Here is a 27,165-nt window from a genome sequence, read left to right as displayed (position 1 = left end):
ACACCATTAGTTTCAATTTGATCATGGACAAGGATAGATCTGGTCCTAGGGTTGAGGTTCTGAACTGGAAGGCCAAATTTGAAGAAATAAGAAAGGATCTAAAAGGCGTGGATTGGGACAGGTTGTTCTCTGGCAAAGATGTGATTGGTAGGTGGGAAGCCTTCAAAGGGGAAATTCTGAGAGTGCAGAGTTTGTACGTTCCTGTCAGGATTAAAGGCAAATTGAATAGGAATAAGGAACCTTGGCTCTCAAGGGATATTGCAACTCTGATAAAGAAGAAGAGGGAGTTGTATGAAATGTATAGGAAACGGGGTAAATCAGGTGCTTGAGGAGTATAAGAAGTGCAAGAAAATACTTAAGAAAGAAATCAGGAGGGCTAAAAGAAGACATGAGGTTGCCTTGGCAGTCAAAGTGAAGGATAATCCAAAGAGCTTTTACAAGTATATTAAGAGCAAAAGGATTGTAAGGGATAAAATTGGTCCTCTTGAAGATCAGAGTGGTCGGCTTTGTGTGGAACCAAAGGAAATGGGGGAGATCTTAAATAGGTTTTTTGCGTCTGTATTTACTAAGGAAGCTGGCATGAAATCTATGGAATTGAGGGAATCAAGTAGTGAGACCATGGAAACTGTACAGATTGAAAAGGAGGAGGTGCTTGCTGTCTTGAGGAAAATTAAAGTGGATAAATCCCCGGGACCTGACAGCGTGTTCCCTCGGACCTTGAAGGAGACTAGTGTTGAAATTGCGGGGACCCTGGCAGAAATATTTAAAATGTCGCTGTCTACGGGTGAAGTGCCGGAGGATTGGAGAGTGGCTCACGTTGTTCCGTTGTTTAAAAAAGGACCGAAAAGTAATCCGGGAAATTATAGGCTGGTGAGTTTAACGTCAGTAGTAGGTAAGTTATTGGAGGGAGTACTAAGAGACAGAATCTACAAGCATTTGGATAGACAGGGGTTTATTAGGGAGAGTCAACATGGCTTTGTGCGTGGTAGGTCATGTTTGACCAATCTGTTGGAGTTTTTCGAGGAGGTTACCAGGAAAGTGGATGAAGGGAAGGCAGTGGATATTGTCTACATGGACTTCAGTAAGGCCTTTGACAAGGTCTCGCATGGGAGGTTAGTTAGGAAAATTCAGTCGCTAGGTATACATGGAGAGGTGGTAAATTGGATTAGACATTGGCTCAATGGAAGAAGCCAAGAGTGGTAGTAGAGAATTGCTTCTCCGAGTGGAGGCCTGTGACTAGTGGTGTGCCACAGGGATCAGTGCTGGGTCCATTGTTATTTGTCATCTATATCAATGATCTGGATGATAATGTGATAAACTGGATCAGCAAATTTGCTGATGATACAAAGATTGGAGGTGTAGTAGACAGTGAGGAAGATTTTCAGAGCCTGCAGAGGGACTTGGACCAGCTGGAAAAATGGGCTGAAAAATGGCAGATGGAGTTTAATACAGACAAGTGTGAGGTATTGCACATTGGAAGGACAAACCAACGTAGAACATGCAGGGTTAATGGTAAGGCACTGAGGAGTGCAGTGGAACAGAGGGATCTGGGAATACAGATACAAAATTCCCTAAAAGTGGCATCACAGGTATATAGGGTTGTAAAGAGAGCTTTTGGTACATTGGCCTTTATTAATCTAAGTATTGAGTATAAGAGCTGGAATGTTATGATGAGGTTGTGTAAGGCATTGGTGAGGCCGAATCTGGAGTATTGTGTTCAGTTTTGGTCACCAAATTACAGGAAGGATATAAGTAAGGTTGAAAGAGTGCAGAGAAGGTTTACAAGGATGTTGCCGGGACTTGAGAAACTCAGTTACAGAGAAAGGTTGAATAGGTTAGGACTTTATTCCCTGGAGCGTAGAAGAATGGGGGGAGATTTGATAGAGGTATATAAAATTATGATGGGTATAGATAGAGTGAATGCAAGCAGGCTTTTTCCACTGAGGCAAGGGGAGGAAAAAAACCAGAGGACATGGGTTAAGGGTGAAGGGGGAAAAGTTTAAAGGGAACATGGGGGGGGGGCTTCTTCACACAGAGAGTGGTGGGAGTATGGAACGAGCTGCCAGACGAGGTGGTAAATACGGGTTCTTTTTTAACATTTAAGAATAAATTGGACAGATACATGGATGGGAGGTGTATGGAGGGATATGGTCCGTGCGCAGGTCAGTGGGACTAGGCAGAAAATGGTTTGGCACAGCCAAGAAGGGCCAAAGGGCCTGTTTCTGTGCTGTAGTTTCTATGGTTCCTATGGACCCTAGGGACTTACACTTAGTGTGCAAGTACAAACATAGTCATAGTCATACTGGGACATGCCCTCTTCTCTTTACTACCACAAGGAAGAAGCACAGAAGCCTGAAGACTCTCATTCAACATTTTAGCAACAGTTTCTTCCCTTATGAAAGGTTCATGAACACTACCACTCTATTTCTCTTTTGCACTATTTATTTGTTAATTTAAAAAATTAACTTTAAGTAATTTATTACGCTTGCACCGTACTAATGCCAGAAAACAAAAAATTCGCAACATATGTCAGTGACGATAAACCTGATTAAGATTCTGAGATCCTAGTTCTGTTTACTTTGAGTCTAAACAAAAGTCCTGATATATTTCTCTCTCTCCTTTGCATTGCTCATTTTAAAAAAAATCCCATTGACAATGGGATGGGGGGAATTAAAAGCATGCTTGTTATTTCAAAGGAATGAACACTTCAAGTAATCAGCACTACTTCATTCCCTACTTCACTGGTTTTCTATCGAAGAAGGAATTTGACAGAAATGTTATCTTTTACTTACATCTGTTTAAAAATTCAGTTTGCTTTCGTTATGAACATTTACAACTGTGGGAAGCCCCACCTGATGCTTGTTTCCATCTAATACTTTGTGAATCTTTTTCTGGTGACACATTTCTCTAGTGTTTGGGAATGTGTTGAGTACATTAGTGGCACTATTTTATTTAGGAAGTGCTTTTTTACTTTGGAGTTATCAAGCATTCCCTTTGAGACATTCGATGGAGACATTGTATTTATTTACTTGAACACTTGATGGAGTTCACTTTAATGTCAATTGATCTCTTGTGAACTTCGCATAATGCCTGAAGTCATACCATAAATTCAGCAAATACTTCCTTTTCTCAATTCATTAATCTCTACTAGATATACTCTCTTGCTGCTGCTTTGTGAAAGGAACGAATATGCAGCTGTATGTGAGTATTATGCCCATTTCCTTACTTTGCTTTCTCCCACTCAGTTGATTTATAATTTAATAGTCAGATCAGAACAGACTGTTCACATTGACATTGACAAATTTAAACTCCTTTGTATTTCTGTTAAATATGTTGAGTACATCTCAATCAATGAAATTCACACACACAATCTGACGTCCAGCATGGCTGCTCTGAAATTTAGAACTCTACTTTTGCTCACAAGGTTGCCACCTTATCCTGAACGTCGGGTTTAGTGCTTCCACTGGCTCCTTCTTCAGACCCAGAAATCATTAGTTAATTATACACTTGTGGTTCTCTCTACCTGAGAGCAAACCCTGTCCTTTTGGACAACTCTAATCTGTTCACTCAGCTGTTGGAGAATTTCCCCCTCCAGTTCCTACCAATCACCAATGAATTGATGTTGCTTATTCTGGTAATCCATTGCTTAATGCTAACCAAAAATATCTCCCAGGTACAGAATACTTTTACATCTATAGGTTTCTGGTTCACTGCTGACTCTGGAGGTGCAATATCATACTGTATTTCTCCTCCTTTATTCATGCTTATATTCAAACTTCTATCATTCAGAATTCCCAAGAGAAGTGCCCACAACCCTTTTCATAGATCATTGAATATTACAGCACAGTTCAGGCCTTTCGGCCCATATGTTGTACCACCTTTTTAACCTACTCTAAGATATAGGTAATCCTTCCCTCCTATATAACCCTCCTTTTTTATTAACCATGTGCCTATGTAAGAATTTCTTAAATGCCCCTAATGTATCTGCCTCTACCATAACCCCTGGCAAGGCATTCAAGCACCCACCACTTTTCTGTGTAAAGAACTTACCTCTGATGTCCTCTTATATGCTCCTCCAATCAAAGTAAAATTATGCCCCTTTGTTTTAGCCATTTCCGCTCAGGGGAAAAAGTCTCTAGCTATCCATTCGATTTATGCCTCATCATTTTGTACACTTCTATTAAGTCACTTTTTATTCTCCTTTGCTCCAAAGAGAAAGCCTTAGCTCATTCATCCTATCTTCGTAAGACGTGCTTTCTAGTTCAACAGTATCCTGGTAAATCTCCACTACACCCTCTCTAAAGCTTCCAAATCCTTCTTCCATTAATGAGGTGGTCAGAATTGAACATCACATTCCAAATGTGTTCAAGGCTTTATAGAACTGTAACATTATCTTGCGGCTCTTAAACTCAGTTCCCAACAAATAAAGGCCAACGCACCTATCAACTTGTGTGGCATCTTTGAGAAATCTATGAATATGGGCTCCAAGATCCCTCTATTACTTCACAATGCTAACAATCTTGCCATTAACCCCGTATTATGCCTTCAAATTTGACCTTCTACAATGAATCACCTCACACTTTTCCAGGTTGAACTCCATTTGCCACTTCTCAGCCTGGCTCTGCACCCTGTCAATTCCCATTGCAACTACAACAATCCTCCACACTATCCACAAATCCATCAAGCTTCGTGCCATCTGTAAACCTACTAACCCACTCTTCCACTTCCTTATGCAAACCATTCATAATAATCACAAAGAGCTGGAGTAGCACCATATGGGCCAATACAGATCCATGCAGAGCGCCATTGGTACACTGACCTCCAGGCAGAATATACTCCATCTACTATCACCCTCTGCCTTCTGTAGAGAAATCAGTTCTGTATCCAGGTTTCCTTGGATCCTATGCCTCTTGACTTTTTGAATAAGCCTACCATAGTGAGCCTTATCAAATGGCTTACGAAAATCTATTTACACTACATCCAGTTCTCTACTGTTATCAATGTGCTTTGTCACATTGTCAAAGAATTCAGTCTGGTTCGTGAAGCATGACCTGCCCCTCACAAAGCCATGCTGAATATCACTAATCAGACCATGTTTAACCAAATACTCACAAATCCTGCCACTAAGAATCCTCTCCAATAATTTGCCCACTGCTGATGTAATACTTGTTGGTTTACAATTCCTTAGGTTATCCCTACTCCCTTTTCTTAAAAAAAGGAATGTAATTTGCCACACTGTAATCATCTGGTATTGCTCCCTGTGGCCAGTGAGGATGCAAAGATCATCACCTAGGGCTGAGCACTCTCTTCCTTCACTTCTCATAGGAACCTGGGATACATCCCATCTGGCCCCAGGAACTTATCTAGCTTAATATTTTTCAAATTTTCCTAACAGCAGTATGTTTCAGCTTATTTCACATAAGCTGTAAAATCAGCTTATTTTACACCGTCCTCGCAATCATTAAGGTCTTCTCACTGGTAAATACTGAAGCAAAGTATTCATTAAGGATCTCCCTTACCTCCACTGTCTCTAAGGACATGTCTACTAACCCTTATTGGTACTACCCTCACTCTGGCCATCCTCCTGCCCTTCAAATATGTGTAGAACAGCTTGGAGTTTTCCTTAATCCTACTCGCCATAGTCTTCCATTGCCCCCTTCTAGCTCTGCCAAGTATATTCTTTAGCTTCCTGGCTACCTATATCTCTAGAGCCCTGTCTTATCCTTGCTTCCCAAACCCTAAATAAGTTTCTTCCTTCCTCTTGACTAGGTGTACCACATCTCTTGTAAACCATCGCCATCTTTTCCTTGCCTGAATTGAAAAACCTATCCAGAAACCCCAGGAAGTGCTCCCTCAACAACCTCCATTTTTCTGTGTGTATTTCCCAGAGTACATCTGTTCCCAATTTATGCTCCTGAGTTCCTGCCTTATAGAATTATAATTTGCCTTCCTCAATTAAATATTTTCTCATACTGTCTGCTCCTATTCTTCTTCAAGGCTATAGAAAAGGTCGGGGAGTTGTGGTTACAGTCTCTGAAATGCTCTGTCTCTGAGAGATCTGACTTCTGACCTGTTTCATTGCCTCACACAAATGCAGTATGGCTTCTCCTATAGTTGGTCTGTTTACATAATGTCAGAAATCCTTCCTGGATGCAACTAACAAATTCTGCCTCATGCAAGCTTTTTGCACTAAGGAGGTACCAATCAATATTATTTGTTATGTTATCTGTTATTGTTGCACCTTTCTAAGACTTGCCTCCTGATCTGTTCCTCAGTGTCTCTGTTGTTATTGGGCATTCTATTGACTACTCCTAGTAGAGTGATTGTTCCCTTCCAGTTCTGACTTCCACCCTCACTGACTCAGTAGATAATGCCTCCACAATGTCTCCATTTCTGCAGATGAGACACTATCCCTGATTAGCCATGCCAGTTTCCCACCTCTTTCACCTCCCTCCCTGTTCCGTTTTGAAATATCTAAACCTCAGAACATCTAGTAGCCATTCCTGCCCTTATGACAGCCAAGTCTTCATAATGGCCACAACATCATAGTTCCATATACTGACTCATGCTCTAAATTCATCATCCTTGTTCCTAATACTTGCATTAAAATAGACACACTTCAGCCCATCCCACCTGCTAAAATTTTGCCCTATCAACTGCTTATCCTTCCTCACAAATTTTCTACATGCTACATCTACCTCGATACTAACTGTTCCATCTTCTATCTATTATTCTGGTTCCCATCCCCCTGCCAAACTAGTTTTAAACACCTCCCCCCCCACCCCCAGCAGTTCTAGCAAATCCACCCACAAGGGTATTGGTCACCCTGAGGTTCACGTATAACCTGTCCTTTTTGTACAGGTCATACATTCTTCAGAAGAGATTCCAATGATCCAGAAATCTGAAACTCTGCCCCCTGCACCAATTCCTCAGTCAAGTTATTCATCTGCCAAATCATCCTATTCTTACACTCACTAGAACATGGCATAGGCAGCAATCCAGAGATTACTACCCTTAAGGTTCTGCTTTTTAGCTTTCTACCTAGCTCACTATATTCTTTCAGGACCTCAGCCGTTTACCTCCCTATGTTGTTGATATCAATATGTATCACAATTTCTGGCTGCTCACCTCTCCTTTTAAAATGCTTTGGACCTGATCCAAGGTGTCCCTGACCCTGACACCTGGGAGGCAACTTAGCCTTCTTGTGTCTCTTTCACATCCATAGAATCTCCTGCTTGCTCCTCTTAACTTGACTCCTTTATCATCACTTACACAGTGAATGGTAGGGCACTGAGGAGTGTGGTAGAACAAAGGGATCTGGGTATACAGGTCTATAATTTGTTGTAAGTGACATCACAGGTAGATCAGGTCATACAGAAAGCTTTTAGCACATTGTTCTTCATAAATCGATGTATTGGGTACAGGAGGTGGAATGTTATGTTGAAGTTGTGTAAGATGTTGGTGAGGCCTAATTGTGTGCAGTTTTGATCACCTATCTACAGGAAAGATGTAAACAAGGTTGAAAGAGTGCAGAGAAAATTTACAAGGATCTTGCTGGGTCTGGAGGAGCTGAGTTATAAGAGAAGATAGAATAGATTAGGACTGTATTCCTTAGAATGTAGAAGACTGAGAGGAGATTTGATAGAAGTATACAAAATTATGAGGGTTATAGATGGGGTAAATACAAGCAGGCTTTTTTCATTGAGGTTGGGTGGGACTACAACCAGAAAGTCATGGGTTAAGGATGAAGGCTGAGAAGTTTTAAGGGAATATGAGGGAAAACTTCTTCACTCAGGCTTGTGAGATTGTGGAATGAGCTGCCAGCACAAGTGGTCCATGCGAGCTCAATTCAAACTTTTAAGAGGAATTTGAATAGGTGCATGGACAGTAGGGATATGGAGAGCTATGGTCCTGGTTCAGGTCAATTGGAGTAGCTGTTTAAATGGTTTGAGCATGGACTGGATGAAGGGCCTGGTGTGGAAAATGAAAGCCATGCACTTTAACTAATCTATGTTGTTTACCTGTGGTTCTCTTTCTCCTTAAGATTAAATAAACAAGCTATTTTAAAAAGGGGTATCTACAGTGTACCCTTGCAACTAGGTAAAATAAATTGGCCAGATGCCTTTGAATTTTGAGAGACAAATGCATGTAATCAAAAAATTTCACATAGAGCAATCTCTTAAATTAATCCCAGATTAATTAACAATCCGTCATTTTCTGGAATATAATGTAGTTACTCCACCCTAAATGATCTTTCACCTGGCATTTCTGTCAATAATGGTAGTTCAATGAATAACTTGTAAACTTCACTATATCAAAGCAACAGAGTATGCTTTTGATTTACTGCATCCTAACAGGGAAGAGTTTGACTGGTTTCTGCTGTTTGTTACCAGAATCAGAAGAATCCGAGTCAGGTTTATTATCACTGGCATATGTTATGAAATGTGTTGTTTTTGTGGCAGCAGTACAATGCAATACATAATCAAAACTGTGAATTACAGTAAATATATATTTAGTTAAATTAGAAAAGTAGTGAGGTAGTGTTCATGGGTTCAATCACCATTCAGATATCTGATGGCAGAGGGGATGAAGCTGTTCCTAAATCATTGAGTGTGTGTCTTCGGATGCCTAATCTCAAATAATAACGAGGCAGCCTACAGAGAAGAAGTCATCAGCCTGGCACAGTGGTATTAAAACAACCTCTCCCTCAATGTTGCAAAATCAAAGGAGCTGGTCGTGGACTATAGGAGGAATAGAGATAGGGTAACCCCTATTGACATCATCGAGGATTTGGGATTGAGAGGGTGAACAGCTTTAAGTTCCTCGGCATTCACATCGCCGAGGGTCTCACGTGGTCTGTACATACCGGATGCGTGGTGAAGAAAGCACAACAGTGCCTGTTTCACCTCAGACGGTTGAAGAAGTTTGGTATGGGCCCCCAAATTCTAAGAACTTTCTACAGGGGCACAATTGAGAGCATCCTGACTGGCTGCATCACTGCCTGGTATGGGAACTGTACTTCCCTCAATCACAGGACTCTGCAGAGAGTGGTGCGGACAGCCCTGCACATCTGTAGATGTGAACTTCCCACTATTCAGGACATTTACAAGGACGGGTGTGTAAAAAGGGTCCAAAGGATCATTGGAGACCTGAGTCACCCCAAACACAAACTGTTCCAGCTGCCACCATCTGGAAAACGATACCGCAGCTTAAAAGCCAGGACCAACAGGCTCCGGGACAGCTTCTTCCACCAGGCCATCAGACTGATTAATTCACGCTGATACAATTGTATTTCTATGTTATAGTGACTGTCCTGTTGTACATACCATTTATTACAAATTACTATAAATTGCACAATGCACATTTAGATAAAAATGTAAAGATTTTTACTCCTCATGTATATGAAGGATGTAAGTAATAAAGTCAATTCAATTCCTGTGCCTCCTCTCTGATGGTAGCAATGAAAAAAGGGCATATCCTGGTTGATGAGAGGCCTTAATAATGGATGCCTCCCTTTTGAGGTATCGCTCCTTGAAGATGCCCTGGATGCTATGGATGCTAGTGCCCATGCTGAAGCTGACTGAATTGACAGCTTTCTGCAGGTTCTTTCAATCCTGTGCGGTAGTCTGCCCATACCATATGGTGATGCGGCCAGTTAGAATGCTCTCCACAGTATACCTGTAGAAATTTGCAATTGTCTTTGGTGACATACCAAATCTCCTCAAACTCCAAATGAAATACAGCCATGGTCATGCCTTCTTTGTAATTGCATCAATATGTTTGGCCCTGAATAGAACCTCAGAGATGTTGACACCCCAGAACTTGAAATTGCTCACTCTTTTCACTTCTGATTTCTTTATGAGGACTGATGTACGTTCCCTCGTCTTACCCTTTCTGAAATCCACAATCCATTCTTTGGTCTTACTGATGTTGAGTGCAAGGTTGTTGCTGTGACATTACTCAACGAGCTGATCTATCTCGCTCTTGTACACCTTCTCGTCACCATCTCAAATTCTGTCAACAATGCTGTGTCGTCAGCAAATTCATAAATGGCATTTGACAGCTGATAGCTAAGTGACTACCATTGAAGTAGCAAACGACATTTAGGAAGCAAATGGAACACAAACATTGGACATACTAGAGTACAAATGGAACAGGCTCCTCTGCCCAGAGTGATGGTGCTGATCATGATGCCAACTTAAACTAATCCCATCTGTCTGCACATGAGATACAGTAAGAGATAAGATTCAATTTATTTCATACGTGTACATTGAAACATAGTGACATGTGTTATTTGCATCTACCAACTCAGTCCAAGGATATTCTCTGATTATCTACCCAATCTATGTCTTTCATAACTTAATATTATTTCTATCAGGTTACCCCTCAACCTCCAAAGCTCCAGAGAAAACTATGTGAATCTTTTTGCACCCTCTCCAAAGCCTCCATATCTTATTTGTAATGTGGTGATCAGAAGAGCACACGGTACTACCAATGTGACCCTACCCACTAAAACTTGGAAGTTGACATTGAACTGAGGCAAACTGACATAATAATTATTCAACTACTAGAATACAGCACAGGAACACACTTTCCAGCAATTTCTGTGCTGATCATGCCAATTTAAACCAATTCTATTTGCCTGCACGTAGTCCACCTCCGTCCATTCTCTGCCTGTTTATCTTAAATGCATACCTCTCCACATGTCTCTTAGAGGTTACTATTGTATCTTTCCATCAACTTTCCTGGCAGTGGCTTCCAGGCACCTACTGCACTCATGAAAAATAACTTGTCTCATAAATCTCATTTAAACTCCCCCCCCCCCCCACTTTAAAACTATGTCCTCTAGAATTGACATATCCATCCTGGGAAAAAGACCCTGACTCTATCCTGTCTGTGCCTCTCATAAATTGTATGCTTCTATCCGGTTACCCCTCAGCCTCTGAAGTTCTGGAAAAAACAGTCCAAGGTGGTCCAATCTTTCCTTATAATTAATAATCTCTAACCCAAGCAAAACCCTGATGAATCCCTTCTGCACCTTTACCAAAGTCTTCACATCCTTCCTGTAATTTGGTGACCCAAACTACATCTAATGTTCCACATGTGGCCCAACCTAGATTTTATACAGCTGTAATATGACTTCCCAACTTTTATACTTAATGGCCCAAATACCATATGACTACTTTAACGTGTTGTCTACATTGGTAGCAACTTTCAGGGAACTATAAACTTGAACCACAAGATCCCTTTGTACATCAATGCTCCGAAGGGTCTTGCCATTTACTGTAAACTTTTCACTTATGTTTGACCTCCGAAGGTGCAACACTTCACACTTGTTTGAATTAAACTTCATCTACCAATTCTCTATCTATGTTTCTAACTGATCTATATCTTGCTGTATCCTTTGACAACTTTCCTCACTATTCATAATTCTACACAGACCTTCAGTCAGAGTAATAGTCTTCCATTGCTAGCTCCTGCCTTCAATGGCCAAGCCAATCTATTAAGGCTCCATGAATTCTATGTGTCTTAATCTTCTAGTTCAGCCTACCATGAGGGGCCTTGTAAAATGATTTATTAAAGTTCATATAGATAATATCAACTGACCTACCTTCCACAAACATCTTCATCACCTCCATAAAAAAAATTCAAAAGATATATCTGTTCTGCACAAATCCATGCTTTTCCAGATGTGTGTAAAGTCTATCCCTAAGAATTTTCTACAATCATTTCCCCACCACTGATATAGTTCTCTGACCCATAATTTTGAAGTTTATCTCTTTCATCATAGGAACATCATTGGCTAATCTTCAGTCCTCTGGGAATTTGACTGTATCCAAAGAGGGATACAAGAATCTTTGTCAAGACCCCAGAAATCTCCTCTCTTGCCCCTTTAAGAATCTAGAATAGACTTCGTGAAGCAGTAAGAACTTAACCACCTTTAATGTTCCTTGTCATAGTAGAATTATCTCTACCTTGATATCAACATCACTAGGACATCAACATACCCCTCTCTGATTTCACTATCCCTCATGTCCTTCTCCTTGGTGCATATTGATTTTCTCAATTAGTAACTTGTCTACTTCCTCTGGCCCCAGGCTTAAATTCCCTACTTTGCCTTAAAATTGATTTTATGCTACCCCTAGTGACTCTCTCTCTAGTTACCCTCTTGTTTTTAATGTATGTATTCCTTGGGATTCTTTATAATGCTACTCAGCAAAAGCATTTATTTCATGGCCTATTTTAGCCCCCTAATTCCCTATTTTAGTTTTTTTTCTGATTCTTTTATAATCCTCAAGGGCTTCCTAGACCTTGCATATGCTTCACTTTACTTGTTGATTAAATTTACAGAATTTATCATCATTTAGGCTTCCTGAACCTTGCCATCCTTGTAGGATTTCCTCATGGGAACATGTTAGTCTTAATTTCTGACCAGCTGGCTTTTAAAGGACTCCGAACAGTCAGATATGGTCTTATATAATATTCACCCCAGCTCCTGCCTAATACTGCTGTGATTAGCCTTTCTGCAACTTAGCACTTTCCCCCAAGCTCCAGGCTTATCCTTATCCATATCGGAAAACTTAAGGAGTTATCATTACTGTTCTCCAAATGCTTTCCTATTGAATCTCTGATCACCTTGCCAGGCTCATCTCACAATACAAGGTCTAATGTGGCCCTTTTCCTGGTTAGATTACCAACATAATGTTTCGAGGAATCCTTATGGATCCACCTAACAAATTCATAGTAGTTATGTTGTCTGTGCGTATTATGGTAAGGTTATTAAGTATTAGATTTTTATTTATGACACTTTGCATACTGTACTTGCCTTTTTATTTCATTTCTGTATTTTCGTACAAATTCTTGCCAGAGTCAACACATGCAAAGCTGCAGGGCCCAATAATATACCAGGCTGGATTCTGAAAGACTGTGCAGCCCAGCTGATGGAGGTGCGGACGGATGTTTTCAACATCTCTGGAACAATTCATCGTCTCCTTGGTTTTCAAGGTGGCAAAGAAGGCAACAGGAAGCTGCCTAAATGACTATTGTCCGGTGGCATTAACATTAACCATTATGAAATACCTTGAGTGGCTGGTCATGGAGCACATTAAAGCTTTCTCCTGGCTACATTGGACCTTTCCCAGTTCGCTTACCACTCAAATCGATCACTGACGATGCAATAGCCTCTGCCCACCACTCTCTTCTGTCCCACCTGGAAAATGGAGTCTTAGATGCCAGACTGCTATTTATAGACTTGCTCGCCATTCAATACCATCTTACCTCAGAAACTGATGGGGAAACCGTCCTTGCTTGGTCTCAATACCCCCCTCTGCAATTGGATACTGGACTTCTTAATAGTAAGGCCACAGTCAGTCCGTGTGAGCTGCAATATTTCTTGTTTCATTATGCTGAGCACTGGCGCTCCCTAAGGCTGTATGCTCAGCCCACTGCTGTTCACACTAATGACGCATGACTGTGTCGCAGGATCCAGCTCACACCGTGTCATCAAGTTTGCGGATGACACAATAGTGATTGGCATTGTCAAGAGCAATGATGAGACAGAGTATAGAGAGGAAGTGGAGCGGCTGGTGGATTGGTGTGAGAAGAACAACCTAAGCCTGAATGTGGAGAAGACAATGGAAATCATTACGGACTTCAGGAGGGTGCAGATGAACCATCTCCCTCTGCGAATACATGACTCCTCCATAGGGAGAGTTAAGTGCTCCAAGTTCCTGAGAGTTCACATCACAGGTGACCTCACCTGGTCCCTTAATATCACCCCTTCCTGAACAAGAAGGCACAGCAGCACCTCCACTTCCTAAGAAGATTGAGGCAAGCAAGGCTCTCCCACACATCCACCCCCCCATCTTAATTGTGCTTTACTATTGAGACTGTCCTGACAAGTTGCATCGCTAGCTGGTATGGAAGCAGCTGAGCATTAGACCAGAAGTTCTTACAAGGACTGTGAGAGCAGCTGAGAGGATCATAGGAGTCTCCCCACCATCCATCAGGAACAGTTATCAGGAGCGCTGCATATGTAGGGCCCTTAGTATTATTAAGGATCCCACCCATCCATCCAGCATCCTCCTTGACTTTATACAGTCAGGCAGGAGACTACAATGCATTAAAAACAAGAACGGTTAGAATGAGAAAACAGTTTCTTCTCCCAGGCCATTAAGCTTCTGAACTCCAGGCCCCATCGTATTCGAAATGTCACTGGTTACTCTGTTCTGTAACTTGTGATATTTAGTATTATGCACTTTAGTTTGTTATTTATGTGTGATTCATCTGTAGATTTTATCCTTACCTTCATAAGTTATCGTGTGTTATGTGTATTACTGTGCTTTACATCCTGGTTCAAAGAAACATTGTCTCAGTTTCTATTTACATTTATAGTCATTTAACTCTATACATGCATATAACATAAACCATATAAACTTGACTGTACAGGATTCATACTCTATTCTGGAATGTGTGCCCCATGAAAGTTAAGAGCTCACAGTATAGTAACACACGTGCTCACTCGTACAACTACATCACGAGCTGGGTTTGCCTTTGGGGTGAGATGATTGAATGTGATGATGTGCTGCCTACCACTTGTCTGTGCTAGGTAGCACTTTTGGTATGCTCCTTTTAAGAGTTGGGATTGATCTGGTGTATCCTGGTACTGTTGGCAAATTTATAGCCGGGGCATTTTCATGAGCAACTAGATAAAACAATAGCAGACCATGTGAGGCCAAAGGAACTATTCTGACCTGAACATGTATGCTGTACATCAAGGATTAAAGAAACAGTATTTTTAAAAAAATTCTCTTTGCTTACTAAATTGCATTAGTGATTCTCCTTCAAAGTACTTCATTGACTGAAAACCAGTTTGGGACATCCTACAAGGGAGGTGAAAAATATTACAGAAATGCAGGTGTATTTGACTTTTTTATAGGGCTGTGATGTTTTAATGTTGTGAGTGCCTTCAGATCAAAGGCTCAGTTTTGTTTGGATTTTATTTGTGCATTGTTCAAATATAAAGAGTCTAAGATGTCATTGGCTTAGAACCTATCCATTTGTTTGCTGTCTTCTTAACTGCCTTGGCATCCTTTGTTGTAACTTTGACCTGTGAATCATGTTGGCAACACTGATTGCCTGTCCTTATCAAGCTATGTGCACTGCAGACTTCTGATTCTTTTTAGCTAGAATCTCAACTTGAGAAACACCTGAAATAACTCTGTGGAACAATGCAGATTAAGAGCTGAGACAAAATAATTATATATATTCCACAGAAACTGCAAGCTAGGTTTCAAACTTTGAACATCATTTATTTATTGATTGATTGATTGACGTGCAGTGTGGAATAGGCCCTTCCAGTCCTTTGAGCTGCGCTGCCTTGCATTCCTCAGGCCTAGCCTGATCATGGGAAAATTTATAATGACCAATTAATCTTCCAACCAGTGCACCTTTGGACTGTGGGTGAAACCAGAGCACTCTGTGGAAACCCACGTGTTCACAAGGAGAGTGCACAAACTCCTTACAGGCAGCGGTGGGAATTGAACCCCGGGTCACTGGTTGTGCTAACCTCTACGCTACTATGCTGCCTCAAACACCTTGACCTCAACTTGCATTTTAAATTGAGGAATTATCTGTGTAACTAGGAATAGACATCTCTCTCACTGATACTGATATGTTTGTTTTACATTTGACAGAGTGCGTGGTCTGAGAAGGAATTAACTGTAAAACGATCAGAGAAGGTAAATTTTATGTTTAGTTTTATTTATTTTAGCCAGATTTGCTTGTAAGTTAATGATATTGAAAGGCACTGTTAATTTAAAGAGAATAACAGACTTTTGAAAGATTGCTAGTTCCTGTTAGATTGTTTTGTAGAAGTATAAAATTATTCAATAATAGCATTCAAAAGAGAGATAACTGAAAAGAAAATAGAACAAATTTGTCTGTAGATTCTGAAAGAGGTGTACTTTTTCTCTAACCATTGTTTTGGATCTGCTGGTCCAAAATCAGTTCCCTGCTGAGGAAATCAAATCAGTTTTCAATGTTGTAAAGACAATTGATAGGATAGATGGAACATCTCTAGAGTAAAGCGTATATTTCCCAGCTAATCTCAATATTTGCTGATTAATAGGTTAATGAGGGAAGGAAAACAAACAAAAGGGGATATGCAAGCTGTGAAATGTAGGTCAGAGTTGTGGCTAAAACCTTTCAACCAAAGTGAGAATGTGTAAATATTCAGAAGAGGCAGATGGGAAGGAATCCCTATAGAACGAAGGGCGAGAAGAATCATAATCAAGTTAATAGTGGGAATCTTTGTGTTTCTAATGAATAATGGTCACGAACTTGTCCTCTGAGATGGAGACAGAAAAATACAGAAAAAAGAGACCCTTTGAAAGTGAAAGCAGCTCAAAAATTTGCAGTGAAGGAAATCATTTTTCAGTTGTTTATGGATAGAGGAAACAGCACCAATACAATCATAAATATACCAGATAAGGAGTTGAAGGTAAAAGGCTGAGTTGGTCTTGAAACCAAGAAAGCTTCATATATCCAATGAAGATACGGGTTCAACGTATACTCATCCAAGTTTCCATACCTTTGATCTGGAGCAAGTGAGTAGAGTTGTTGCTCCATGTAAGAACAGTTTCAGCCTGATAGTTGATGGAGGGGAAATAGTTGGGACCCTCTGTCTATCCATCTGTGGAGTGGACCTGTTGAGAAATTGCATGCCAAAAGTGAGGGTGAGCTGGTTGAGGCCAAAGAAGTCTAACAGAGATGTTTGGAATGTAAGTACGAAGGACTACCCCAGGAGCAAAATAATGGCGACAAGGCAACAAGAATTGGAGTCAGTGGGGGAAGAGTAAACTGAAGCAATGGGTGTACCTGGACAGTTCCAATTGTGGGTTTTCCTGAGAAAGTGGAAGCTGGTGTTGCATGGTTAAGGGGCTATGAAGCAGAAGGCTGTGGATAGAGGATCAGTGACTGGGGGACAATGGCATGACATTCAGTGCTGGGGCTTTATTTTCATTTTCTACATATTTTCCTTACAACTGAGAGGTAGGTCATTCAGACTGTTGATTCTATGTCGGGACTTCCGGTAGAGCTCATGGAGTGAAGTCGTGCTCTTGACTTGCTCCATTACCTCTGAGTTTTTTTTCTTATGATCAGCTATATTTATCTAACCATTAAGGTATCGACTTTTACAATAATCTGAAACAAATTGGGCTTTTTGATATTCGGATGCTTTTAAGGTCTGCTATGTCCAAGAACGGAAAAAATGGGAAAGACGGCAAACCTCCGGTTAGACCGAAAGGTACCGATCTCCCTCCGACTGAACCGCCGTTGACTCTGAAAGCTATATCGAATCTAATTCAAAGGGAAATTTCAACCTCCATAACGGAGCTGATTCGTGCGGAAATTTCAATTAATTTCCAGAAAATTGCGGATTCAATCGATAAAATGCAAACATCTATCATGGAACATCAGTCGGCTATATCTAATCTTCAAAAATCCACGCAACAAAATGAACTCAAGATGGAGAAAATTGAAGAAACAATTACTTCAATGAAGAAAAAACTGGACTTTCTGACTTTTAAAAACTCTGACTTAGAATCCAGAATGCGACGGCAGAATATTCGAATTATTGGTGTTCGTGAAGCTGTTGAATCTGACAACCCTATAAAGTTTTTTTCTCAACTTTTAAAAGATGCATTTCCTACCGTATTTCCTGACCAACCACCGTTATTGGATCGGGCTCACAGAGTTCCATCATATTCATCTAAGTCAGATAAACCTCGACATGTCATTTTACGTTTTCATTACTTTCAAGACAAGGAGAAACTGCTTCGATTTGTTCAATCTAAAGGTTATATTGATTTTTTGGATCTTCAGTTCCGATTCGTGGAGGACTTCAGCAAACAGATTCGGGATCAACGGGTTCGTTACAGATCTGTGATGTCGGAACTCTACAAGATGGATTTAAAACCAGCGCTGCTTTATCCGGCGCGTTTAAGGATCTGCACGCCTGACGGAGCCCTTCGTTTTTTTGAATCTCCATCGGATGCCCAGAGTTATCTGGATCAATTTTCACCTTCAACATCTTAATCGTAATTTTTAATTATCTCCGTTTGATCGGAGGTTGTGAATCTGTCGGGTTTAATTTTTGGTTGCTTTATATGGGCAGAAAACTTTATTTTTGATTAATTAATAAGGTTGCTAAACTTTCTTTCTAACTGTGTCATTCCTTTCTTTTTCCTTGGGGATTCTGGGTGGTTATTTCCTCAGCATCATTTTGTGTATTTCCTTTGAGGCCTTAAATTTCGTAGTCTTTAAATGTACTTTTTTCTGTAGGTTTTCCTAGCTAGTTTATATTAATAATTTTGTTTCTTTTTTTTTGGTTATCATAGGGTCTGTGGTCTGTTACAGTTTTCCTTATATTTTCTGGCTTTTTCTCTGTTTTATATCGTATTTGTCTTAACTGTTCTTTTTTTATTCTTTTACTGTTTTATAACTAGCTGATCTTTTTTATATTTACACTTTTTATTGAGCGTCTATTGGAAGTCATGGGGGTAATTCTAGTGCTTGCTTCTTTCTGGCGGGTCTGCTTTAGATTTAGCCTTGGGGTCATGGGGTGGGGGGTGGTGGGAGGGGCTTCATGTTTTAGTTTTTTTCTTCTTGGGCTATTTACATTACTGAAGCATTGGTTGCGTTCTTCTACCCGTTATCTCTGGTTTGTTCTGTTCCCTTTCCGGGTTCGTGGGTCGAACCTATCGTCAATCCTCTTTTTTGCGGGTTGACTTTAGGGTTTATGGAGTCTATTATTAATTTTGTCTCCTGGAATACTAATGGTCTTAATTATCCTATTAAAAGGAAAAAAGTTTTTAAAGTATTCCGGAGACTTAAAGCACATGTTCCACTTATCAATCTGAGTCTTTCTTTCTTCTATGTCTTCTATGCTTGATACTCCCATTACTACTGATGAGATTAAGAATGTTATTTCCTCTATGAACCTGGGGAAGCTCCTGGCCCTGATGGGTTTACCGTGGAATTTTATAAGTTTTTTGCACCTTCATTAATCCCTGGGTTTTGGAGGCTTCATTAAAACTTGGTAAACTTCCTGAATCCTTTTATAGAGCGTCAATCTCTCTAAAATTAAGGAAGGATAAAGATCCTGCTCAATGTGCATCTTATAGACCAATATCTTTATTAAATGTTGATTCTAAAATTTTTTCTAAATTATTAGCAAACAGATTAGAAAAAGTACTCCCTTTTATTATTTCGGAAGACCAAACGGGTTTTATTAAAGGTCGTTACTCTTTCTATAACATTCGCACACTGTTAAATATTGTTTATACCCCCTCACAAAATGTTCCTGAGTGTGTTATCTCTTTAGATGCTGAAAAAGTTTTTGATAGAGTAGAATGGCCTTACTTATTTAAGGTGCTTGAAATGTTTAATTTTAGCTCGAAATTTATATCCTGGATTAAACTGTTATATCATTCTCCTATGGCCTCGGTCCGTACTAACTCTTTAAGCTCACCTTTTTTCCCTCTTTTTCGAGGTACTGGACAAGGTTGTCCTCTTAGTCCTTTATTATTTGATGTTGCTTTAGAACCTCTTGCAATTGCCATTCGGGAATCTCCAAATATTACTGGGATAAGTCGGGGCTTAAAGTCCCATAAAATATCACTCTATACTGATGACTTACTTTTATATATTTCTAATCCTCAAAACTCTATCCCTGCTGCTTTAGATTTATTAGCACAATTTGGTCTTTTTTCAGGTTATAAATTAAACCTTAGTAAGAGTGAACTTTTTCCGATTAATAAACAACTTCCCTTGTATAATAACTTTCCATTTAAATTGATTAATAATTATTCCTCATATCTTGGGATTAAAATTACTTGTAAATACAAAGATTTATTTAAGACTAATTTTTTACCCTTAATTGATCATATTACTCAACTTTCATCTAAATGGTTTCCATTATATTTAACTTTGATTGGTCGTATTAATGCAGTTAAGATGTTTATTCTGCCAAAATTTTTATATATATTTCAGGCATTACCGATTTTTGTTCCAAAATCTTTTTTTGATAAAATTGACTCTAAAATTTCTTCATTTATTTGGCAAAATAAAAACCCGAGATTGGGTAAAATACATTTACAGAAAGCCAAGAGAGATGGAGGTCTAGCATTACCTAACTTTAGATTCTATTATTGGGTGATTAATATTCGACATATGAAATTTTGGTTACTTGACCAAGATACACTATCCATTCCTAAATGGATAGTATTGGAATTACATTCTGCTCAGGGCTATGCACTTGGCTCTATTTTAGGTTCCTCTCTTCCTTTTGATTTGAAATGCCTTAAACTGGTCTTTAACCGGATAGTTAAATATACCTTGCATATTTGGTTTCAATTAAGAAAATTTTTTGATCTCAACCAATTTGGGCTAGCGATCCCTATTTTAGGTAACGTATTTTTTCCTCCCTCTCTCATGGATCGTACGTTTCAAATTTGGAAGACTAAGGGTATTTCACGGTTTTTGGATTTAGTTTTAGATGGTTCCCTTATGTCTTTTGAACAATTATCTAATAAATATAATTTACCAAGAATACACTTTTTTTAGATATCTCCAAGTTAGAAATTTCCTAAGTACTATACTCTTTTCCTTTCCGACGCTACCTCCTACATATATTTTAGATACTATAATTAACCTTAATCCATGTCAGAAAGGTGTAACGGCTATTATTTATAATATTATTATGAAACTTAGGAAAGGTCCATTTGATAAGATTAGGTCAGATTGGGAACAAGAATTGGGTTCTATTATTTCCGTGGATGACTGGGGGCAGATTTTACAATTAGTCAATACTTCCTCTATTTGTGCTAAACATCCCCTAATTCAATTTAAAGTTGTCCATAGAGCACATATGTCCAAAGATAAATTAGCTCATTTCTATTCTCATATTAATCCTTTTTGTGATAGATGTCCGGGGCAGATAGCCTCTTTAACTCATATGTTTTGGTCTTGTCCTACTCTGGAAACTTTTTGGAGAAACATTTTTAATATTATCTCAAAGGTATTGAATATAGATATCTCTCCTCATCCTATTACTGCTATCTTTGGATTACCTAAAATTTCCAGTAATCTTTCCCCTTCAGCCCGTAGAATGATTGCATTTCTTGCTTTAATGGCGAAAAGGTGTATCTTACAACATTGGAAAGAGCCTAATGCTCCAACTACCTTTTTTTTGGTTTTCTCAGACGATATTATGCTTAAATTTGGAGAAAATTAGAAGTAATCTTTATGATTCCTCACTTAAATTTGAACAGACCTGGAGATCTTTTATTCAATATTTTCATTTAATGTAATTTTTTTCTCTTTGTTCCATATTTATATTCCCTTCTTGCCTTTTTTTTAAACTGTTTTTAATGGAGGTCGGGTTTGAGGACATGATTTTAAGTTCTTTAACTCTATCTGTTTCCAAGTTAGCCCATTGCTTTGCTTTGCTTTTAGTTTAGTTGCACGGTGGGTTTTTTTTGGGGGGTCTTTTTTTGAGGTTTTTTTTTCTTTTTCTCTATTGAGATATATATATATATAAAAAAATTAGTATACTATTATTTTACCATATTATTTTATGTTTAAATTGCACTGTTTGTATCAATTTTTTCTTCTGTATTAATATTTCCTGTAATTTCTAACAGTGTATTAGTGCCTTTATGGTTTACCCTTTGTATACTTATTCAATAAAAAGATTTAAAAAGAAAGAAAGAAAGATTCTATGTCAGCTTGCTCAGGAACTAGATGAGTCCTTTTGCCCAGTAACTTCTAAGTCGATGCCCAGTACCTTTCCACACTTTTCTCAATCATCAAACTTAATATACAATAGCCAATTAGGCTGCAAGCTCAACTTAGGAATGTGGCTAAAGACATTTTATCAAGGGATCAGAATCCAGAGAGAGGGATTTGAGGAGGTGTCTGAAAAACTGGCATTTGGTCTATGGGTACTCAATGTCATTTTGCCGTACTACAATGCAGCACTTTTATTGATTGATTCAAGCAAGATATCAGGGTTGGTCCATAATGGATAGAGTGCTGCATATAGGAGGGGTGGTTGGAAGTGAGTAAGCTGAATGGAAATATTATTATTAGGTTCACATTGGCAGGTAGCCGTGAATAGATTAGAGAAGGTAGCAAGGCTGAAATAAGTGATTCTGATGATCAGAATTTCTCAAGGTATAATCGCTGCAGTATTGTTGAAGAGACATTGACCTGAAATGTTAACTCTGTGTCTCTCTACAGATGCTATTTGATCTGCTGATTGATTTTATTTCAGAATTCCAGCAACTGGAGTTTTATTGTGATTTTTCAGTTAGTCGGAGCAGAGCATGCCAATAATCTTCCAATGCATTTCCAGTGATAAAATAATGATTATTACATTATGGGCTTGTGTGCATAGATTATGCCATAAGCCATGTTCTCAGCAAACAGTATTTATTATTGATTAAGCAATTATACAATGCAAACCAAATTGCTGCAGATTGAAGGCATAGTGACAACTGCCACTGTGCAGGACACTGACCACAGCCTTATAGGAAAGTCCACCAACATAGTGAATACCAGTTCTAAATACAATGACATTTTTTTCGTCAACCACCCTTCCAGACTTTAAATAAATATTTTTTCCAACTCTCTTTTAATTCAGTTACCTCAACTCTATGCTATACTAAAATAGTACGACATAGGTTCTTCCTAGACACTCCTTTGATTAAAGGATAATTTCCTTTTGCTCTACTTTAGGGGGTTCTGAAGTGGCTGATGAGGCCATTGTAGGATCTGCAGAGTCTTTCACTACCATGTGGGCAGTGGCCAATGGACAAGTGGATGTGTAGTTTGCAAGATGGCATGTTCCTTCTCTCACTTAAGCAGAGCTTCATAATATTCAGAATGCATGTCCCCAAAGGTCTCAATAACAGCCTGAATACTGCTTCCTCATTTTGAGTGGTCACTGGTCAGAGAGCTTAAGCAGACAGTGAGGATGTTGTACTTGAATAAAGAAGCTTTGAGCATGTCGTTCTGACTCTTTTTGCATGTTTTGTAATTCTTTGGTAAGAATTAAGAGATATTTATCATAAGGGATATGCTGTTTCCAATTGTTATAAGTTTCTAAAACTGGTTTGGCTCCACAATGTGCATATTGTTAACAGGGAGACAACCTCTAAATCACGTAACTAACTACTGCTTCTTATCTTGTGATATGATAACATCGGTGCTACAGTACATTCCATAGATGTTTAAGTGCACAAAATCTATTTTAGTATTAAAAAGCTAATGCCAATTGCTATCCTGTTTAAACTTGTCTGCTGCTGTGATTCTATTTCACCCACAAGTACATTTTTTAGAGTTTTAAAGAAAAGATATAAACTCCATTGACGTATCATTAGTGTAGCACTGCTGTCAACATGGTGCTAAGAACTAGAAAGGTGTGCAGACAGGAAAAGATAAGTACAGTCTTACTGTTTACTAAGATTATTTTCATATTTTCCCCGAACTCATCAGTACTAGATGCTAACAATCTGTTTATTTTGTATTAACAAGATAAACCAGTTAAAGGTTTGTTTTGAACAAAGTCACACTTGCTACAGGATGTGGTGAAATTGGGATAGGATTTTAAAATGCTTTTAATACTTTACATATTTTGACAGCTAACTTGCAGAAAAATTGCTGTTTAAATGAATGTTAAAAATTCCTTATCATAGCAGAAGTAGTTCACCCTTTGTTTCTGTTGTTTACAGAGAGATGAAGAATTTATGAGACGTTTATTTGTCCAAGTGTACCATGACAGTGTATACCCTCTTCTTCGTTCTTCAACTCTCCCAGCAAACAAATGGGCTGACGAGGAAGTTGAAGTTAGCCGGTGGAAAGACATTGCTAACTTTTTACAGCAAACCCAAGAGAAAAATGGCTCACTCTACAGTCTACTTTCTCCAGAGCATACCTATCATGTTTTTGATATTTCAGAAGTAAGCTATGATTTCTTGGGAGTGACTCAAAAATCTACTTCATCGACATAGCCATGAGGCCAACTATAAATGAGAATAGTATTATTTAAAGGTGGTCATAAAAGCATTCAATAATTGTTTGGAGAAAGGGACTGAAAATAACCAAAGATTGCTCAGTTAGTTTAGTCTTATAAGCTTACTGATAGTGCCTTGATGCATGATTGTACATTGTCAAAGGTTTGTACAGCTTTTCCCCCTCTCAGATCTGTCCTGGTATTTCAGCAGGTACAGTATGTTGGTCATTTTTCCTGTATCCTTTTGTACTCTTTCAAATCCTGATTAATTTCATTTTAATTTGAAGTTTCTGCTGCAATAGCCATTAGTGGAACATTTCATATAAGAAACGGGCAGAAGTAGACAATTTGCTCTTAAAACCTATTTTGCTGTTCATCAAAATCATACCTGATCTACTTCAATACCATTTTCTGCACTGTTCCCATATTCATTGATTCCTGTAATACCTGGAATTCTATTGATCTATGTTTTGAATGATCTCTCTGACCTTTCACTGCCACTCTATGTTCATTGTTAGCAGAATATTTGGACATAAACCTTCCCAAATCTTTTCACTGTGGTAGGTCTTGGCCATTGAGGTGAGGGATATCAGCAATAATGAAGGCAAGTAGGGTGGATGCAGTGATACAGCCTTGATTGACTACTGTTTTGACAGTGAAGGGTTTTGATTAAGCACCACAGTTGCTGAGAGTTGTGGCTGACATGTCATCCTGCTGTAGCCTCGGTATTTGTAAGTACTTGTCAGGTCAGCCATTTCTGGTTAGTATACACCAGAGCACTTGGCAGTCTATGGCTTTGTCATATATATGAAAGCCAAATACAACGGTTGCCTTTGTGCTCAGCATTTTTCCTCTAATTGGTGTGCTATGAAGGTCATACCTGTGTACCCCTAGATGGGGAGAAACTACATTGTGATTCAGAAACCAAATAGCGGAAGGAGTTGGTTGACAAGGATACATGCAAACATTTTGCCTGTTATTGAAGGGAGGAGCTGCCTCTGGAAAATGCCGCGATTGGATATGGTCACTGTTAGAGCATCCCTGAGCTATGAGGACAGTTGTTCATTTTCCCAGATGGTGCAGGAGCGGTGGTCCACCTTTCATAAGGATCTCTGCTGGGATCCCATCAGGACCAGTGGCTTTGTGGCCTTTCAGGCTCCTAATGGAATCATGGACGTAATTCATACAGGGAGGTCCCCCCCCTTGTCTTTTCTCACAGGTCTCTAGAGGATTTGGTCAGTAACCCCCGGTTAGCAGTAAGAAGGTCTTGAAGCTTTTTCCATTGTTTATTGATATCCTTCTGATCCTTTAGCAATTCTTCCCATCTTCTGAGCACAGGGGGTTTAATCTGAAGTAATTTAGGCCATAGACTGCTTTGGTGGTACTGGTTACCAGAGTCTGCCAGTCGCTGGATTTCCAGGGCTTTCTCAGTCCACCAAGAAATCTTTAGCTCCCTCGCCCTGAGCTAGACATTTGCCTTGGCTCTGGAGTAAGCTTTTCTTTTGGCCTTGCTGCCGATGTCATTCTGGCGGGCACAATAGGCTTTTCTTGGAGCTAAGTTGTTTTGTTTCCATGTTGTTATGATCAAACCAATCCTGATACTTTCTGGACCCAATAATGTTTTTGCAGCTATCAAGGATGGTGGATTTAAGCTCACCCTGATATTCTTTGATATCCTCTGGATATTCTTGTTGGAGAATTTCACCAAACAAGGCCTGAAGGTGCCGTTTGGTGGCTGTATCAAGCAGGGTCTTGTGTTTTAGCCTTGGCTTGGTCTGTTTCTTGAGAACCTCCTCTTTTTCATGAGTCTGATGCATATGGTGGAGCAGATGAGGCAATGATCCATCCAGCAGTCATCTGTGCCAATCATGGTCCATATATTCACATCATGGCAATGCCACTGTTTAGATCAGGGGTGAAGTGTGCAGTGAAGTTCTATCTTAATAGATGTAGGCAAAACAGCAGTTTTTTTTTTTGCTTATTTATCTACACTGCCATTGGATTGCTAGTGTAAAATTGGAGCCAGTCAACTGCTGTACATGGACATAGATTTGTAGCTACGCACAATAATACAGGTATGTCGTGTGACTGAGAAGTATCTTATGGAGAAATCTTATTACAAAAATCAGATAATGCTCCTTGGTTTACAGAGGCCTTTCTTATAGAACTCTTGTGTTTATATTTACACAAAAGATAATTTTGCTGCCATATTTTACATTGACTGGGTGTGCAAAAAATTATGGTAGTTATTTTTTCAATCACTTCATCTTAAAAGTGTATATTTGTACAGATGACTTTTTAAATCATATTATGAAGGTACTTTCTATACTTAGATCAGTGAGGGCTGGTCTTTTAAGGATTGTTGTAAAATTATTATAATTAAAGTTAACTTATTTGGCAGAAAATGTGATTTGTATCCTTGAAACAAAGGAACTGTGTAATGACTTGAGTTAATATAGTGTATTGTGACACAGTAGTGCACAGCTAGGAAAAACATTTTTTATCTTGGAAACCCAAAGTGGAAAGTGGACTAATATTTGTCTATGAATCTACAAGTTGTATTTTATCAGTGCAATTAACTAATCCTTTTCCAGTTCATCACTCCAGTCTCTCAGCAAAATAATACAGTCTGATGTCTAATCTTTTCATCATTTTGTTCAAAGTATTTTTTGTGGAGCATTATGTCTAGTATTCCAATTTCTGTACCTTATTAATATCTGTGATTTAATTTTTGAGCTCGATGAAAAAGGAGCACAGTTTTGGAAGTACCATTGGAATGAGTAGGCATCCCTAAAGAAATTTAGATTCAATGTGTGAAATTAACTATGAGTGACCCAGTGAAATCTTCTGTAGTGTGCCTTATTTGTTTAAATGTCTTGGGATAATGATACACAAAGGAAATTTAATTACAGCAAAGCTGTTACATGTTCCACAATGCAATTTCTGCTGGACACATTCTATCTGAAGCCAGCTTTTCTTGTCCTCGCTTTTCTCATAACCATGATGATTAAAATAAGATAGCAGACTTAAGCCCAAGATATGTAAGACACTCAAGCTGCGCATTGGGTATATGAGCAAGATAATGG

At 39.1% G+C, this 27,165-nt stretch overlaps 1 protein-coding gene across 1 annotated transcript in view; it reads left to right on the top strand.

Annotated features, from left to right (window-relative positions):
- Positions 1 to 26,686, top strand: part of nphp1 (nephronophthisis 1) — an 89,654-nt gene extending 62,968 nt beyond the window's left edge. Inside the window, exons 19-20 of the mRNA XM_072246858.1 lie at positions 15,696 to 15,740; positions 23,799 to 26,686. Of these exons, the coding sequence (XP_072102959.1) occupies positions 15,696 to 15,740; positions 23,799 to 24,077 (324 nt within the window). The 3' untranslated portion in view covers positions 24,078 to 26,686. The remainder of the gene's footprint in view (positions 1 to 15,695; positions 15,741 to 23,798) is intronic.
- Positions 26,687 to 27,165: the final 479 nt, after the last annotated feature.

This window comes from Mobula birostris, chromosome 2, assembly GCF_030028105.1.
Source record: "Mobula birostris isolate sMobBir1 chromosome 2, sMobBir1.hap1, whole genome shotgun sequence".
Classification (NCBI taxonomy): domain Eukaryota; kingdom Metazoa; phylum Chordata; class Chondrichthyes; order Myliobatiformes; family Myliobatidae; genus Mobula; species Mobula birostris.
This window is presented reverse-complemented; position numbering and strand designations above follow the sequence as displayed.